Consider the following 16,749-nt stretch of genomic DNA (forward strand, 5'->3'; position numbering starts at 1 on the left):
CTTGTTGGTAACTTGAGTTTCTCCACCAATCTTTGGCTTACAACATTGTTGTCGCTTTCGTAAACGAATGCAACTAAACATGGGTGGCTTCGATTAAACACCTTGTTCTCTACTACCTTTTCCATAATCTTTTTCTTTACTTCCTTTTCTTTTTCTTCAATTTCCCTTCCTTCTGCAGTTTATTTTCTTCTTTTTCTATTCTTTCTTTTTCTATTTTCTCCTTCAACGTATGTTGATCCTTCTTGGCTTGTCTTGGTGTCATAAATTTCAACTTCATTTCATGTCCCTCATGCCTCAAATAAAGGGAACTTCATCAAGATTGAGCGTTTTAAAATGAAGCCATGCCCATCTCAAAAGAAGATGACAAGAGTTCGTGGGAACAATATCACATAATACTTCTTTCACACATTGTCCTGTACTGAATTTGATCCTTGCTTGATTCGGATGAAAGCTTGTTGGTAACTTGAGTTTCTCCACCAATCTTTGGCTTACAACATTGTTGTCGCTTTCGTAAACGAATGCAACTAAACATGGGTGGCCTTCGATTAAACACCTTGTTCTCTACTACCTTTTCCATAATCTTTTTCTTTACTTCCTTTTCTTTTTCTTCAATTTCCCTTCCTTCTGCAGTTTATTTTCTTCTTTTCTATTCTTTCTTTTTCTATTTTCTCCTTCAACGTATGTTGATCCTTCTTGGCTTGTCTTGGTGTCATAATTTCAACTTCATTTCATGTCCCTCATGCCTCAAATAAAGGGAACATTCATCAAGATTGAGCGTTTTAAAATGAAGCCATGCCCATCTCAAAAGAAGATGACAAGAGTTCGTGGGAGCAATATCACATAATACTTCTTTCACACATTGTCCTGTACTGAATTTGATCCTTGCTTGATTCGGATGAAAGCTTGTTGGTAACTTGAGTTTCTCCACCAATCTTTGGCTTACAACATTGTTGTCGCTTTCGTAAACGAATGCAACTAAACATGGGTGGCCTTCGATTAAACACCTTGTTCTCTACTACCTTTTCCATAATCTTTTTCTTTACTTCCTTTTCTTTTTCTTCAATTTCCCTTCCTTCTGCAGTTTATATTTCTTCTTTTTCTATTCTTTCTTTTTCTATTTTCTCCTTCAACGTATGTTGATCCTTCTTGGCTTGTCTTGGTGTCATAATTTCAACTTCATTTCATGTCCCTCATGCCTCAAATAAAGGGAACATTATCAAGATTGAGCGTTTTAAAATGAAGCCATGCCCATCTCAAAAGAAGATGACAAGAGTTCGTGGGAACAATATCACATAATACTTCTTTCACACATTGTCCTGTACTGAATTTGATCCTTGCTTGATTCGGATGAAAGCTTGTTGGTAACTTGAGTTTCTCCACCAATCTTTGGCTTACAACATTGTTGTCGCTTTCGTAAACGAATGCAACTAAACATGGGTGGCCTTCGATTAAACACCTTGTTCTCTACTACCTTTTCCATAATCTTTTTCTTTACTTCCTTTTCTTTTTCTTCAATTTCCCTTCCTTCTGCAGTTTATATTTCTTCTTTTTCTATTCTTTCTTTTTCTATTTTCTCCTTCAACGTATGTTGATCCTTCTTGGCTTGTCTTGGTGTCATGAATTTCAAATTCATTTCATGTCCCTCATGCCTCAAATAAAGGGAACATTTATCAAGATTGAGCGTTTTAAAATGAAGCCATGCCCATCTCAAAAGAAGATGACAAGAGTTCGTGGGAACAATATCACATAATACTTCTTTCACACATTGTCCTGTACTGAATTTGATCCTTGCTTGATTCGGATGAAAGCTTGTTGGTAACTTGAGTTTCTCCACCAATCTTTGGCTTACAACATTGTTGTCGCTTTCGTAAACGAATGCAACTAAACATGGGTGGCCTTCGATTAAACACCTTGTTCTCTACTACCTTTTCCATAATCTTTTTCTTTACTTCCTTTTCTTTTTCTTCAATTTCCCTTCCTTCTGCAGTTTATATTTCTTCTTTTTCTATTCTTTCTTTTTCTATTTTCTCCTTCAACGTATGTTGATCCTTCTTGGCTTGTCTTGGTGTCATGAATTTCAAATTCATTTCATGTCCCTCATGCCTCAAATAAAGGAACATTTATCAAGATTGAGCGTTTTAAAATGAAGCCATGCCCATCTCAAAAGAAGATGACAAGAGTTCGTGGGAACAATATCACATAATACTTCTTTCACACATTGTCCTGTACTGAATTTGATCCTTGCTTGATTCGGATGAAAGCTTGTTGGTAACTTGAGTTTCTCCACCAATCTTTGGCTTACAACATTGTTGTCGCTTTCGTAAACGAATGCAACTAAACATGGGTGGCCTTCGATTAAACACCTTGTTCTCTACTACCTTTTCCATAATCTTTTTCTTTACTTCCTTTTCTTTTTCTTCAATTTCCCTTCCTTCTGCAGTTTATATTTCTTCTTTTTCTATTCTTTCTTTTTCTATTTCTCCTTCAACGTATGTTGATCCTTCTTGGCTTGTCTTGGTGTCATGAATTTCAAATTCATTTCATGTCCCTCATGCCTCAAATAAAGGAACATTCATCAAGATTGAGCGTTTTAAAATGAAGCCATGCCCATCTCAAAAGAAGATGACAAGAGTTCGTGGGAACAATATCACATAATACTTCTTTCACACATTGTCCTGTACTGAATTTGATCCTTGCTTGATTCGGATGAAAGCTTGTTGGTAACTTGAGTTTCTCCACCAATCTTTGCTTACAACATTGTTGTCGCTTTCGTAAACGAATGCAACTAAACATGGGTGGCTTCGATTAAAACCTTGTTCTCTACTACTTTCCATAATCTTTTCTTACTTCCTTTTCTTTTTCTTCAATTTCCTTCCTTCTGCAGTTTATATTTCTTCTTTTTCTATTCTTTCTTTTCTATTTTCTCCTTCAACGTATGTTGATCCTTCTTGGCTTTCTTGGGTCATGAATTTCAAATTCATTTCATGTCCCTCATGCCTCAAATAAAGGAACATTTATCAATTGAGCGTTTTAAATAGCCATGCCCACTCAAAGAAGATGACAAGAGTTCGTGGAACAATACACATAATACTTCTTTCACACATTGTCCTGTACTAGGAATTGGATCCTATGACGAGATCCAAGGCAAGCAAACAAGGCACATTACAAGGCTAATTCTAAATCTCTTAGAAGATGTGGTCAAGGATCCTACACATAAGCTTGTTACTTGATCACTTGGAAGGATGAAGCTAAGGATGAAGTTGAGCTCCAAAAGGCGTGAAAATATTGATTGGTGGCACATGGTGGCATGGGACTTATTAGCGTGTTATGTGTGGTGTTTTAATTAATGTAATGTTTTAATTCGTTATTGTCATGTGTTTAGGGTTATTTCCGTGTATTTTTATTGGTATGTAAGGTGCCTTTTCAGCACAAGCCATGTGGCGCATTGCTAGACTTAGTGGAGCGGTTATTGTGGTAGTGGGTGGTTACCTTGGGTAGCAAATTCAGCTTTTAGACAAAAACAATGTGGCTGGAAAACAACAGACAGATATTTTTTTTGAATGAAATTTTATTCTCCATTTTTCGTGAAGAACTTGGGTGAGTGTGATGCTCATTAATCTTTGTGTGAATCAAAGAACATCCAGCCATCATAGGTGTGAAGCTTATGTGTATAATGGTTGCGTGTGGGATGGTGTGATGCTATCCTCAATTGTCTTGTAAGTTTTGCTGGTTTTTTGTACTCCATTGTCTTTCCTTTGAATGTTAAATCCGCTGGTCTATTTCCATTGAAATTATAAAAAGGTTCAAAATCTAGAATCAGATTTTACTCTATGAATAATAACGTCCATAGCTAAGTCAGATGCGTTTTGGAATTGAGTGATGAGTGATTCTGTCCTAGTTTGATTCGTATCCAATTCTCTTCCATGTCAATTCTGTTCCAATCCATTCAAGACCCTTATTCGATCCTATCTCCATTAAGGTTCATATCATTTGGTATCAGAGCCTGGTTAAGGGTTTGTATTGAACAGCAACAAGAAGGTATTAATCTAAATTGCAACGTGCCAATTTGTGTTCTGAATTCTGGAAAAGAAAAGAAATCCAATTGTTATTGTATGTGAGGGCTGCTATAAAAATTTCCGAAACTGAAGAATATAAGTGCAGCATTGTGTTTGTTCAAAATTGAATTCTGAATTGGCATGATTTAAGGGCAGTTGCTGTATCTTTTTACAAGTGGTGATTCTGAAATTTTCAAGTCTGCATTGGAGTTAAAACCGTGACCTAGTTAGTGTGTCTTTGTTTGTGTGGTTTTTCTTTGCCTTCTTTTTGTGTTTTGGTGTCTTGTTTTATTGGCCTCTAGTGATAGCATCATTACTATAATTGTTATAGGCGCATTCTGCATTTAGGTAGATCATCTTTGTGTGGCTGAAGTAACTTTGTGACTCTCAAGGATTGAGTGCATCAAGAGTGGTAAAAGGCTAGAGAGAAATTTACATTATTAGTAAAAGCCGAATTGAGAGAAACACTTGAGAGAAAATTATTTGGTGAGGTAGATTAGGTGCTGGATTCTATTTTGGCTTAACCTTTTATCTTGTCTACAAGCATTATTTTGTGAGATGGCAGATTCAAACCAAGAAGGAGGGGCAGGCATTAGTCCCATTCAAATGCAAGCTCTTACTCAACATCTTGAAAGATTACTCCGACAAGCCAATGATGAGATACATGAGAGAATTGATAGGTTGGAGAATGATGGAGTAACAAGAAGCGGAGTAAGGAGGCAAGAAACAAGGGTGGCGAGATATGATGAAGAAAGGAGGAATAGGGAGCAGTGGAGCAATCCTCTCCAAGGAATTAAACTAAACATTCCCTCTTTTGCAGGAAAGAATGATCCCGAAGCTTACTTTAATTGGGAGCTCAAGATGGAGAATGTGTTTGATTGCGGCAACTTTGAGGAGGAACAAAAGGTGAGGTTGGCAGCATCCGAATTCTCACACTATGCATTGATTTGGTGGCACAAGCTTCAAAGGGAGAGGCAAAGAGATGGAGATCCACCAGTAGACACATGGGAGGAATTGAGGAGGCTCATGAGGAGGAGATATGTCCCTACATCCTATCAAAGGGATATGAAGTTTAAGCTTCAAAGAATTACTCAAGGAAGCCGAAGTGTGGAGGATTACCACAAAGAGATGGAGATGTTGATGATCCAAGCTAAGCTTGAGGAAGATCCTGAGGTAACAATGGCTAGGTTCATTAATGGGTTGAATAATGATATCTGTGATGTGGTTGAGTTGCAGGAGTTTGTGGAGATGGAGGATCTTCTCCATAAAGCCATCCAAGTAGAAGAGCAACTCAAAAGGAAGGGAGCTTCAAGGAGAATGGCGTCGTCCTCTACTTATGGGTGGAAGGACAAGGCTAAGAGGGAGGGATATAAGTCATCACCCTATTCGGCCAAGGGAGAGACCAGTTCGGCCATGAGTACCAAGGCCACCAAAGAAGCGGATCCTAAGCCTTCTAAGGGCAATGAAGCTGTACCAAAAAGAACTAGAGACATTACATGCTTCAAATGCCAAGGCAAGGGGCACTATGCATATGAATGTCCTACCAAGAGGACTGTGGTGATTAGAGATGATGGAGGATATTCTAGTGAGTCAGATGCAAATGAAGAATCTGAAGGAGAGGAGGATGAGGATGTTGGACCAGAAATGAACGAGAAGGGATTGTTGATGGTGAGGAGACTATTAGGATCTCATATACAAGCCATGGATGAAAGCCAAAGGGACAACATTTTCCACACTAGGTGTATTGTCCAAGGGCAACTTTGCATGGTGATTGTGGATAGTGGGAGTTGCGCTAATGTGGCTAGTACAAGGCTAGTATCCAAGTTGAATCTTCCTACCAAGCCTCATCCTAGACCTTACCGTTTGCAATGGCTAAGTGATGAAGGAGAAATTAAAGTGAAGCAGCAAGTGGAGGTGCCCATAGTCATTGGGACTTATTCTGATGTGATTTCATGTGATGTGGTGCCTATGGAGGCGTGTCATCTATTGTTGGGGAGACCATGGCAGCATGACCACAAGACCATCCATGATGGATTCTCCAACAAGATCTCTTTTACACATCAAGGAAAGAAGGTGGTGCTTAAACCTTTAAGCCCACAAGAGGTGTGTCATGATCAAGTGAGGTTGAAAGAGAAAATCATGAGAGAAAGAAAGTTGAGAGTGGGAGCGTGGTAGAGAGTGTGAGTGACGAGAAAAGATCAAACACTAAGAGAGAGGAAAAGAGAGGCAAGGAGAGAAACACCAATGTGAGAGAGATAGCAAAGGAGAGGGAAGTGAGGAAGGTGTTGTTAGCACGGCAACCCTTATATATGCTTATTTGCAAACCTGTTTTGAATACTAACCCTGAATTTCCCACTTCCTTGCCATCTTCTATTTCTTCTATTTTGCAGGAATTCAAGGATGTATTCCCCTCGGATTTGCCTAGTGGATTACCACCATTGAGGGGAATAGAACATCAAGTGGATTTGATACCTGGAGCCACCATTCCAAACAGGCCAGCGTATAGGAGCAATCCCGAGGAGACCAAGGAGATACAAAGGCAAGTGGAAGCTCTCTTGGAGAAAGGTTGGGTAAGAGATTCTATATCTCCATGTGCTGTTCCTGTGATTTTGGTGCCTAAGAAAGATGGTTCTTGGCGCATGTGTAGTGACTGTAGAAGTGTGAATAGCATTACCATTAAGTATAGGCATCCCATTCCTAGACTTGATGATTTACTTGATGAATTGCATGGTGCACAAGTGTTTTCAAAAATTGATTTGAAAAGTGGATACAACCAAATTAGGATTAGAGAAGGAGATGAATGGAAAACTGCTTTCAAAACCAAATTTGGGTTGTATGAGTGGCTGGTTATGCCATTTGGATTAACTAATGCACCAAGCACATTCATGAGGTTGATGAATCATGTTCTACGAGATTTTATAGGGCATTTTGTGGTAGTGTATTTTGATGATATTCTGATCTATAGTGCTGATTTGGACTTGCATGCTCAACATTTGCATTCTGTGTTATCTGCTTTGAGACATGAAAAGTTGTATGCTAATCTTGAGAAATGCATGTTTTGTCAAGACCATGTGGTATTTCTGGGTTTTGTGGTGAGTTCAAAGGGGTAGAAGTTGATCAATCCAAAGTGAAGGCCATACAAGAGTGGCCAACACCCAAATCCGTGAGTGATATTAGGAGTTTTCATGGCCTGGCTAGTTTCTATAGGAGATTTGTGAGAGATTTCAGCACCTTGGCAGCCCCCTTAAATGAGTTAGTGAAGAAAAACGTGAGCTTCAAGTGGGGGGAAAAACAAGAGAAAGCTTTCCAAACTCTTAAGCAAAGACTAGTGAGTGCACCCATCCTAGCATTGCCCAATTTTTCCAAATCCTTTGAGATAGAGTGTGACGCTTCTGGCATAGGTATAGGAGCTGTTCTACTTCAAGAAGGCCATCCCATAGCATACTTTAGTGAAAAATTGAGTGGAGCAGCCTTGAATTACTCTACCTATGACAAGGAACTCTATGCCTTAGTGAGAGCCCTCAAAACTTGGCAACATTATCTTTTTCCCAAGGAATTCGTTATCCATAGTGACCATGAGTCTCTTAAGTATCTCAAGGGTCAAGGTAAGCTTAATACAAGACATGCCAAATGGGTTGAATTCTTAGAGCAATTTCCATATGTCATTAAGTACAAGAGAGGGAAAGGAAATGTGGTTGCGGATGCCCTATCTAGGAGACATGCGCTAATATCTATGGTTGAGACCAAGTTGTTGGGTTTGGAAGTGTTGAAGGGGTTGTATGAGGAGGATAAAGAGTTCGGCCAAAGGTACAAGGAGTGTGAAAAGATGGCCAAGGATGAGTACTATAGATTTGAGGGGTTCTTGTTTAGAGCAAATAGGCTATGTGTTCCTCAATCTTCCATTAGAGAACTCTTAGTGAAGGAAGCACATAGAGGGGGGTTGATGGGTCATTTTGGAGTGCTTAAAACTTATGACATCTTGCATGAGCATTTCTATTGGGTTAACATGAAAAAGGATGTAGCCAAACTGTGTGAGTCATGCATTGAGTGTAGACAAGCTAAGTCTAAAGTTCTTCCCCAAGGTTTATACACTCCTCTTCCTGTTCCTGAACACCCTTGGGTGGATTTGTCCATGGATTTTGTGCTTGGTTTGCCTCGATCAAGTACTGGCCGAGACTCCATACTAGTTGTGGTAGATAGGTTTCCAAGATGGCTCACTTTATTCCATGCAAAAAGGTAAATGATGCTAGTCACGTTGCTGACCTTGTCTTTAAGCAGATCATTAGGATACATGGTATGCCTAGGAGTATTGTGAGTGATAGGGACTCTAAGTTCTTGAGTCACTTTTGGAGAAGTTTGTGGGGTAGATTAGGAACTAAGTTGTTGTTCTCTACTACTTGTCACCCCCAAACTGATGGGCAAACTGAGGTGGTTAATAGGACACTTGGTGCTATGCTTAGAGCAGTGTTGAAGCACAATCTGAAACGTTGGGAGGCTTGCCTACCCCATATTGAGTTTGCTTATAACCGAGCTGTCCATTCTTCCACTAATCATTCTCCTTTTGAGGTAGTGTATGGGTTTAATCCTTTATCTCCACTTGATTTATTACCTGTGCCTAACATTTCTGTGTTTAAGCATACTGAAGGACAGGCAAAGGCAGAGTTTGTGCGGAAGCTTCATGAGAAAGTTAAAGATCAAATCACCAAGAAGAATGAGAGCTACGCAAAGCAAGCCAACAAAGGTAGAAGGAGAGTTGTGTTCCAACCAGGAGATTGGGTGTGGGTACACATGAGGAAAGAGAGATTTCCCGAACAACGGAAATCCAAGTTGCTGCCTAGAGGAGATGGACCATTCCAAGTCTTGGAAAGGATCAATGACAATGCTTACAAGATCCAAATGCCAGGTAAGTATAATGTGTCTCCTACTTTTAATGTTGCTGACTTATCTTTGTTTGATGCAGGTGAAGATGGTTCGGCTTTGAAGAAAAATGGTTCGGATTTGGAGACCAATCCTGTTCAAGAGGGAGGGAATGATGAGGACATCTCTCACCAGCCTGGATCCAAGCTAACCAAAGAAGAGGAGAACTCTCTACAAGGGATAGGAGGTCCTATGACGAGATCCAAGGCCAAGCAAACCAAGGCAACATTACAAAGGCTAATTCTAATCTCTTAGAAGATGTGGTCAAGGATCCTACACATAAGCTTGTTTACTTATCACTTGGAAGGATGAAGCTAAGGATGAGTGAGCTCCAAAAGGGCGTGAAAATATTGATTGGTGGCACATGGTGCATGGGACTTATTAGCGTGTTATGTGTGTGTGTTTAATTAATGTAATGTTTTAATTCGTTATTGTCATGTGTTTAGGGTTTTTTTTTTTTCCGTGTATTTTTATTGGTATGTAAGGTGCCTTTTTCAGCACAAGCCAGTGGCGCATTGCTAACTTAGTGGAGCGGTTATTGTGGTAGGGGTGGTTACCTTAGGTAGCAAATTCAGCTTTAGACAAAAACAATGTGGCTGGAAAACAACAGACAGATATTTTTTTTGAATGAAATTTTATTCTCCATTTTTCGTGAAGAACTTGGGTGAGTGTGATGCTCATTAATCTTTGTGTGAATCAAAGAACATCCAGCCATCATAGGTGTGAAGCTTATGTGTATAATGGTTGCGTGTGGGATGGTGTGATGCTATCCTCAATTGTCTTGTAAGTTTTGCTGGTTTTTTGTACTCCATTGTCTTTCCTTTGAATGTTAAATCCGCTGGTCTATTTCCATTGAAATTATAAAAAGGTTCAAAATCTAGAATCAGATTTTACTCTATGAATAATAACGTCCATAGCTAAGTCAGATGCGTTTTGGAATTGAGTGATGAGTGATTCTGTCCTAGTTTGATTCGTATCCAATTCTCTTCCATGTCAATTCTGTTCCAATCCATTCAAGACCCTTATTCGATCCTATCTCCATTAAGGTTCATATCATTTGGTATTCAGAGCTGGTTAAGGGTTTGTCTTGTATACTTGAACAGCAACAAATCTGAATTGCAACTTGTTTAGTTAGTTTTCTGAATTCTGGAAGAAAAAGAAAAGAAACTCAAGGGCTGCTATACACAAATGTTTCGAAACTAAAAACCTTAAATGGTGGTGTGTTCAAATTGAAAATCTGAATGGGCATGATATGTTGCGAGTTGCTGTATGCTCAAAATTGTTGGATTCTGAAATGTTCAAGTATGTATTGTGAGTCAACACCGTGATCTATTGCTTTGTGTTAGTGTGTCTTTGTGTTGTTGGTGTCTCGTTTTTTTTTTTTTTTTCCTTGCCTTCTTTATGTGTTTTTGGTATCTTGTTTTATTGGCCTCTAGTGATAGCATCATTACTATAATTGTTATATGCGCATTGTGCATTTAGGTAGATCATCTTTGTGTGGCTGAATTAACTTTGTGACTCTCAAGGATTGATTGCATCAAGAGTGGTAAAAGGCTAGAGAGAAATATACATTATTAGTAAAAGCCAAGAATTGAGAGAACACACTTGAGAGAAAATTATTTGGTGAGGTAAAGTAGCTGCTGGATTCTATTTGTGATTAACCAACTTATCTTGTATACAAGCATCATTTGTGAGATGGCAGACCAGAATCAAGAAGCAGGTGCAGGAGGTGGCATTAGTCCTATTCAGATGCAAGCTCTTACTCAACATCTTGAACGATTACTCCGACAAGCTAATGATGAGATACATGAGAGAATTGATAGATTGGAGAATGAAAGAGTAACACGAAGAGGTGTAAGGAGGCAAGAAGCAAGGGTAGTGAGATATGATGAAGAAAGGAGGGATAGGGAGCAGTGGAGCAATCCTCTCCAAGGAATTAAGCTAAACATTCCCTCTTTTGCAGGAAAGAATGATCCAGAATCCTACCTTAATTGGGAGCTCAAGATGGAGAATGTTTTTGATTGTGGAAACTTTGAAGAGGAGCAAAAAGTGAGGTTGGCAGCAGCCGAATTCTCACACTATGCTTTGATTTGGTGGCACAAGCTTCAGAGGGAGAGACAAAGAGATGGAGATCCACCCGTAGATACATGGGAGGAATTGAGGAGGCTCATGAGGAGGAGATATGTGCCTGCATCTTATCAAAGGGACATGAAGTTTAAGCTTCAAAGAATTACCCAAGGAAGTCGAAGTGTGGAGGATTACCACAAAGAGATGGAAATGTTGATGATCCAAGCCAAACTTGAGGAAGATCCTGAGGTAACAATGGCCAGGTTCATTAGTGGATTGAATACTGACATACGTGATGTGGTTGAGCTGCAGGAGTTTGTGGAGATGGATGACCTTCTCCATAAAGCCATTCAGGTGGAAGAGCAACTCAAAAGGAAGGGAGCTTCAAGGAGGGCAGTTTCTTCTTCTACTTCTGGATGGAAGGACAAGGCTAAGAGGGAGGGATATAAGTCATCACCCTACTCGGCCAAGGGAGAGAGCAGTTCGGCCATGAGTACCAAGGCCACTAAGGAGGCTGACCCTAAGACTTCGAAGGGTAATGAGGCTGTTCCAAAAAGGACTAGAGACATTACATGTTTCAAGTGCCAAGGAAAGGGTCACTACGCCTATGAATGCCCCACCAAGAGGACTGTTGTGATTAGAGATGATGGTGGATATTCCAGTGAGTCAGATACAGCTGAAGAATCTGAAGGAGATGAGGATGAGGATGTAGGACCTGAAATGAACGAGAAGGGCTTGTTGATGGTGAGGAGGCTGTTAGGATCTCATATAGGGGCACTGGATCAAAGCCAAAGGGACAACATTTTCCACACTAGGTGTACTGTCCAAGGGCAACTTTGCATGGTGATTGTGGATAGTGGGAGTTGCGCCAATGTGGCTAGTACCAGGCTAGTATCCAAGTTGAATCTTCCTACCAAGCCCCATCCAAGACCTTATCGTTTGCAATGGTTAAGTGATGAAGGAGAAATTAAGGTGAAGCAGCAAGTGGAGGTGCCCATAGTCATTGGAACCTATTCAGACGTGATCTCATGCGATGTGGTGCCAATGGAGGCATGTCATTTATTGTTGGGAAGACCATGGCAACATGACCACAAGACCATCCATGATGGATTCTCCAACAAGATCTCTTTTGCGCATCAAGGAAAGAAGGTGGTGCTTAAACCTTTAAGCCCACAAGAGGTGTGTCATGATCAAGTGAGATTGAGAGAGAAAATCATGAGAGAAAAGAAAGATCTTGAGAGTGAGAGCATGGTAGAGAGTTCGAGTGGAGAGACAAATTCAAAAATAAAGAGAGAAGAAAAAAGAGGAAAAGAGAGAAACAAAAATGCGAGAGAGATAGCAAAGGAGAGGGAAGTGAGGAAGGTGTTGTTGGCAAGGCAGCCCTTATATATGTTGGTTTGCAAACCTGTTGTGAATACTAACCCCGAATTTTCCACTTCCTTGCCATCTTCTATTTCTTCTATTTTGCAGGAATTCAAGGATGTTTTTCCTTCAGATTTACCTGGTGGATTACCACCATTGAGAGGGATAGAACATCAAGTGGATTTGATACCTGGAGCCACCATTCCAAACAGGCCAGCTTATAGGAGCAACCCCGAGGAGACCAAGGAGATACAAAGGCAAGTGGAAGCTCTCTTGGAGAAAGGTTGGGTAAGAGATTCTATCTCTCCTTGTGTTGTTCCTGTGATATTGGTGCCTAAGAAAGATGGATCTTGGCGCATGTGTAGTGATTGTAGAAGTGTGAATAGCATTACCATTAAGTATAGGCATCCCATTCCTAGACTTGATGATTTACTTGATGAATTGCATGGTGCACAAGTGTTTTCGAAAATTGATTTAAGGAGTGGATACAACCAAATTCGGATTAGGGAAGGGGATGAATGGAAAACTGCTTTTAAAACCAAATTTGGCTTGTATGAGTGGCTGGTTATGCCATTTGGATTAACTAATGCACCAAGCACATTCATGAGGTTGATGAATCATGTTCTTCGAGACTTTATAGGGCACTTTGTGGTAGTGTATTTTGATGACATTTTGATATACAATGCTGATTTAGACTTGCATGCTCAACATTTGCATTCTGTGTTATCTGCTTTGAGACATGAAAAGTTGTATGCCAATCTTGAGAAATGCATGTTTTGTCAAGACCATGTGGTATTTCTGGGTTTTGTGGTGAGTTCAAAAGGGGTAGAAGTTGATCAAGCCAAAGTGAAGGCCATCCAAGAGTGGCCAACACCCAAAACCGTGAGTGACATTAGGAGTTTTCATGGGCTAGCTAGTTTCTATAGGAGGTTTGTGAAAGATTTCAGTACCTTAGCCGCCCCTCTAAATGAGTTAGTGAAGAAGAACGTGAGTTTCAAATGGGGGGAAAAACAAGAAAAGGCTTTCCAAACTCTTAAGCAAAGACTGGTGAGTGCACCCATCCTAGCATTGCCCAATTTTTACAAATCCTTTGAGATAGAATGTGACGCATCTGGCATAGGCATAGGAGCTGTTCTACTTCAAGAAGGCCATCCCATAGCTTACTTCAGTGAAAAATTAAGTGGAACAGCCTTGAATTACTCTACCTATGACAAGGAACTCTATGCCTTAGTGAGAGCCCTCAAAACTTGGCAACATTATCTCTTTCCCAAGGAGTTTGTTATCCATAGTGACCATGAGTCTCTTAAGTACCTTAAGGCTCAAGGTAAGCTTAATAAAAGACATGCCAAATGGGTTGAGTTCTTAGAGCAATTTCCATATGTCATTAAATACAAGAAAGGGAAGGGAAATGTAGTTGCTGATGCCCTATCTAGGAGACATGCACTATTATCTATGGTAGAGACCAAATTGCTAGGTTTCGAAGTGCTGAAAGGGTTGTATGAGGATGATAAGGAGTTCGGCCAAAGGTATAAAGAGTGTGAAAAGATGCCTAAGGATGAGTACTATAGATTTGAGGGGTTCTTGTTTAGAGCGAATAGGCTATGTGTTCCTCAATCTTCCATTAGAGAACTCTTAGTGAAGGAAGCACATAGAGGAGGGTTGATGGGTCATTTTGGAGTACATAAGACTTATGACATCTTGCATGAGCATTTCTATTGGGTTAACATGAAAAAGGATGTAGCCAAACTTTGTGAGTCATGCATTGAGTGTAGACAAGCTAAGTCTAAAGTGCTTCCCCAAGGTCTATACACCCCTCTTCCTGTTCCTGAACACCCCTGGGTAGCTTTGTCCATGGATTTCGTGCTTGGATTACCTAAATCAAGTGCTGGCCGAGACTCCATACTAGTTGTGGTGGATAGGTTTTCCAAGATGGCTCACTTTATTCCATGCAAAAAGGCCAATGATGCTAGTCATGTAGCTGACCTAGTCTTTAGGGAAATCATTAGGATACATGGCATGCCTAGGAGTATTGTGAGTGATAGGGACTCCAAGTTCTTGAGTCATTTCTGGAGAAGTTTGTGGGGTAGACTAGGAACTAAGTTATTGTTTTCTACTACTTGTCACCCCCAAACAGATGGCCAAACTGAGGTGGTTAATAGGACACTTGGTACTATGCTTAGAGCAGTTTTGAAGCACAATCTCAAACGTTGGGAGGCTTGCCTACCCCATATTGAGTTTGCTTATAACCGAGCTGTCCATTCTTCCACTAATCATTCTCCTTTTGAGGTTGTGTATGGGTTTAACCCTTTATCTCCACTTGATTTATTACCTGTGCCTAATATTTCTATGTTTAAGCTTACTGATGGACAGGCAAAGGCAGATTTTGTGCGGAAGCTGCATGAGAAAGTTAAAGATCAAATCACCAAGAAGAATGAAAGCTACGCCAAGCAAGCCAACAAAGGTAGGAGGAAAGTTGTCTTCCAACCCGGAGATTGGGTGTGGGTACACATGAGGAAGGAGAGATTTCCCGAACAAAGGAAATCCAAGTTGCTTCCTAGAGGAAATGGGCCATTCCAAGTATTGGAAAGAATCAATGACAATGCCTACAAGATCCAAATGCCAGGTGAGTATAATGTGTCTCCTACTTTTAATGTGGCTGACTTGTCTTTGTTTGATGCAGGTGAAGATGTTTCGGATTTGACGACAAATCCTGTTCAAGAGGGAGGGAATGATGAGGACATCTCTCACCAGTATGGATCCAAACTAACAAATGATGAGGAGAACTCTTTGCAAGGGATAGGAGGTCCTATGACTAGATCCAAGGCCAAGCAAACCAAGGCAACATTACAAAGGTTAATTCTCAATCTCTTGGAAGATGTGGTCAAGGATCCTTCAACACCACACAAGCTTGTTTACTACACCACTTGGAAGGATGAAGCTTGGAAGGATGAGGACGAGCTCCAAACATGTGGATAGCAACATTGGCTGAGTTCTAAGGGTCCAAAATATTGATTGGTGGCACATGGTAGCATGGAGACTTATTAGCGTGTTATGTGTGTGTGATTTAATTAATGTAATGTTTTAATTCGTTATTGTCATGTGTTAAGGGTTTTTTTTTTTTTTTTTTTTTTCGTGTATTTTTATTGGTATGTAAGGTGCCTTTTTTCAGCACAAGCCAGGTGGCGCATTGCTAAACTTAGTGGAGCGGTTATTGTGGTAGCGGGTGGTTACCTTAGGTAGCAAATTCAGCCTTTAGACAAAAACAATGTGGCTGGAAAACAACAGACAGATATTTTTTTTGAATGAAATTTTATTCTCCATTTTTCGTGAAGAACTTGGGTGAGTGTGATGCTCATTAATCTTTGTGTGAATCAAAGAACATCCAGCCATCATAGGTGTGAAGCTTATGTGTATAATGGTTGCGTGTGGGATGGTGTGATGCTATCCTCAATTGTCTTGTAAGTTTTGCTGGTTTTTTGTACTCCATTGTCTTTCCTTTGAATGTTAAATCCGCTGGTCTATTTCCATTGAAATTATAAAAAGGTTCAAAATCTAGAATCAGATTTTACTCTATGAATAATAACGTCCATAGCTAAGTCAGATGCGTTTTGGAATTGAGTGATGAGTGATTCTGTCCTAGTTTGATTCGTATCCAATTCTCTTCCATGTCAATTCTGTTCCAATCCATTCAAGACCCTTATTCGATCCTATCTCCATTAAGGTTCATATCACCATATGCCAACTTAAGAACCAACCTTTGGAAGATCAAGAGGACCTTTGCTCAAAGTTTGTGGATGACTTTTGGTAGCCTTAAATTCAGTTACAATCAACCATTAAGTAGCGGATCATTATTAGCTTGAGTGGATCATTAATTAATAGCTTTAAGCGGGATGATATTGGAATTTATGTGTCTTTTGTAGTTCTGATGGTTAAAGCTCATATATAAGTTGAACCATTTTCATCAATGAAGGCAAGCTGAGTGTTATTCAGAAAATAAACGAGTTTTATCTCGTCTATCTTAGTGAGAGTGATTCTCCTAAGTTCTTGAGTGATTCAAGAATCCATGAGTTTAATTAATCAAGGGTCCTTTATCCCTTTGCGTGTTTCAACTCTTAGGCTTATCTTCCATTCTTGGAAGTGTGATGTCTATCAATTTCCGTTCCATCTTCTTTTATGTTTCCATTTTCTCTTTTTAAATAATTTCTCAAATGTCTTGCTTGTTAGCATTCCAACAACGATAGATCAGTCAAACGAATTGAACGCTGTGGATTCACATCATTTGGTATTCACAGCCTGGCCATCTAGATTTGGAATAGGAAAGGAAGTTTATTACACAAAGTGTTTAACC

At 39.9% G+C, this 16,749-nt stretch overlaps 1 protein-coding gene and 1 pseudogene across 1 annotated transcript; both read left to right on the top strand.

Moving 5' to 3' along the window:
- Nucleotides 1-4,613: 4,613 nt before the first annotated feature.
- LOC114172456 lies at nt 4,614-9,227 on the top strand (annotated as a pseudogene).
- Nucleotides 9,228-10,667: 1,440 nt separating this feature from the next.
- On the top strand, nt 10,668-15,377 carry LOC114172457. The gene is made up of 5 exons (XM_028056927.1): nt 10,668-12,279; nt 12,373-12,662; nt 12,741-14,311; nt 14,672-15,024; nt 15,088-15,377. The coding sequence occupies exons 1-5, from the start codon at nt 10,668-10,670 to the stop codon at nt 15,375-15,377; spliced, it is 4,116 nt and encodes a 1,371-aa protein (XP_027912728.1).
- The last annotated feature ends 1,372 nt before the right edge of the window (nt 15,378-16,749 follow it).

The sequence above is a fragment of the Vigna unguiculata genome, unplaced genomic scaffold (assembly GCF_004118075.2).
Source record: "Vigna unguiculata cultivar IT97K-499-35 unplaced genomic scaffold, ASM411807v1 contig_58, whole genome shotgun sequence".
NCBI lineage: Eukaryota > Viridiplantae > Streptophyta > Magnoliopsida > Fabales > Fabaceae > Vigna > Vigna unguiculata.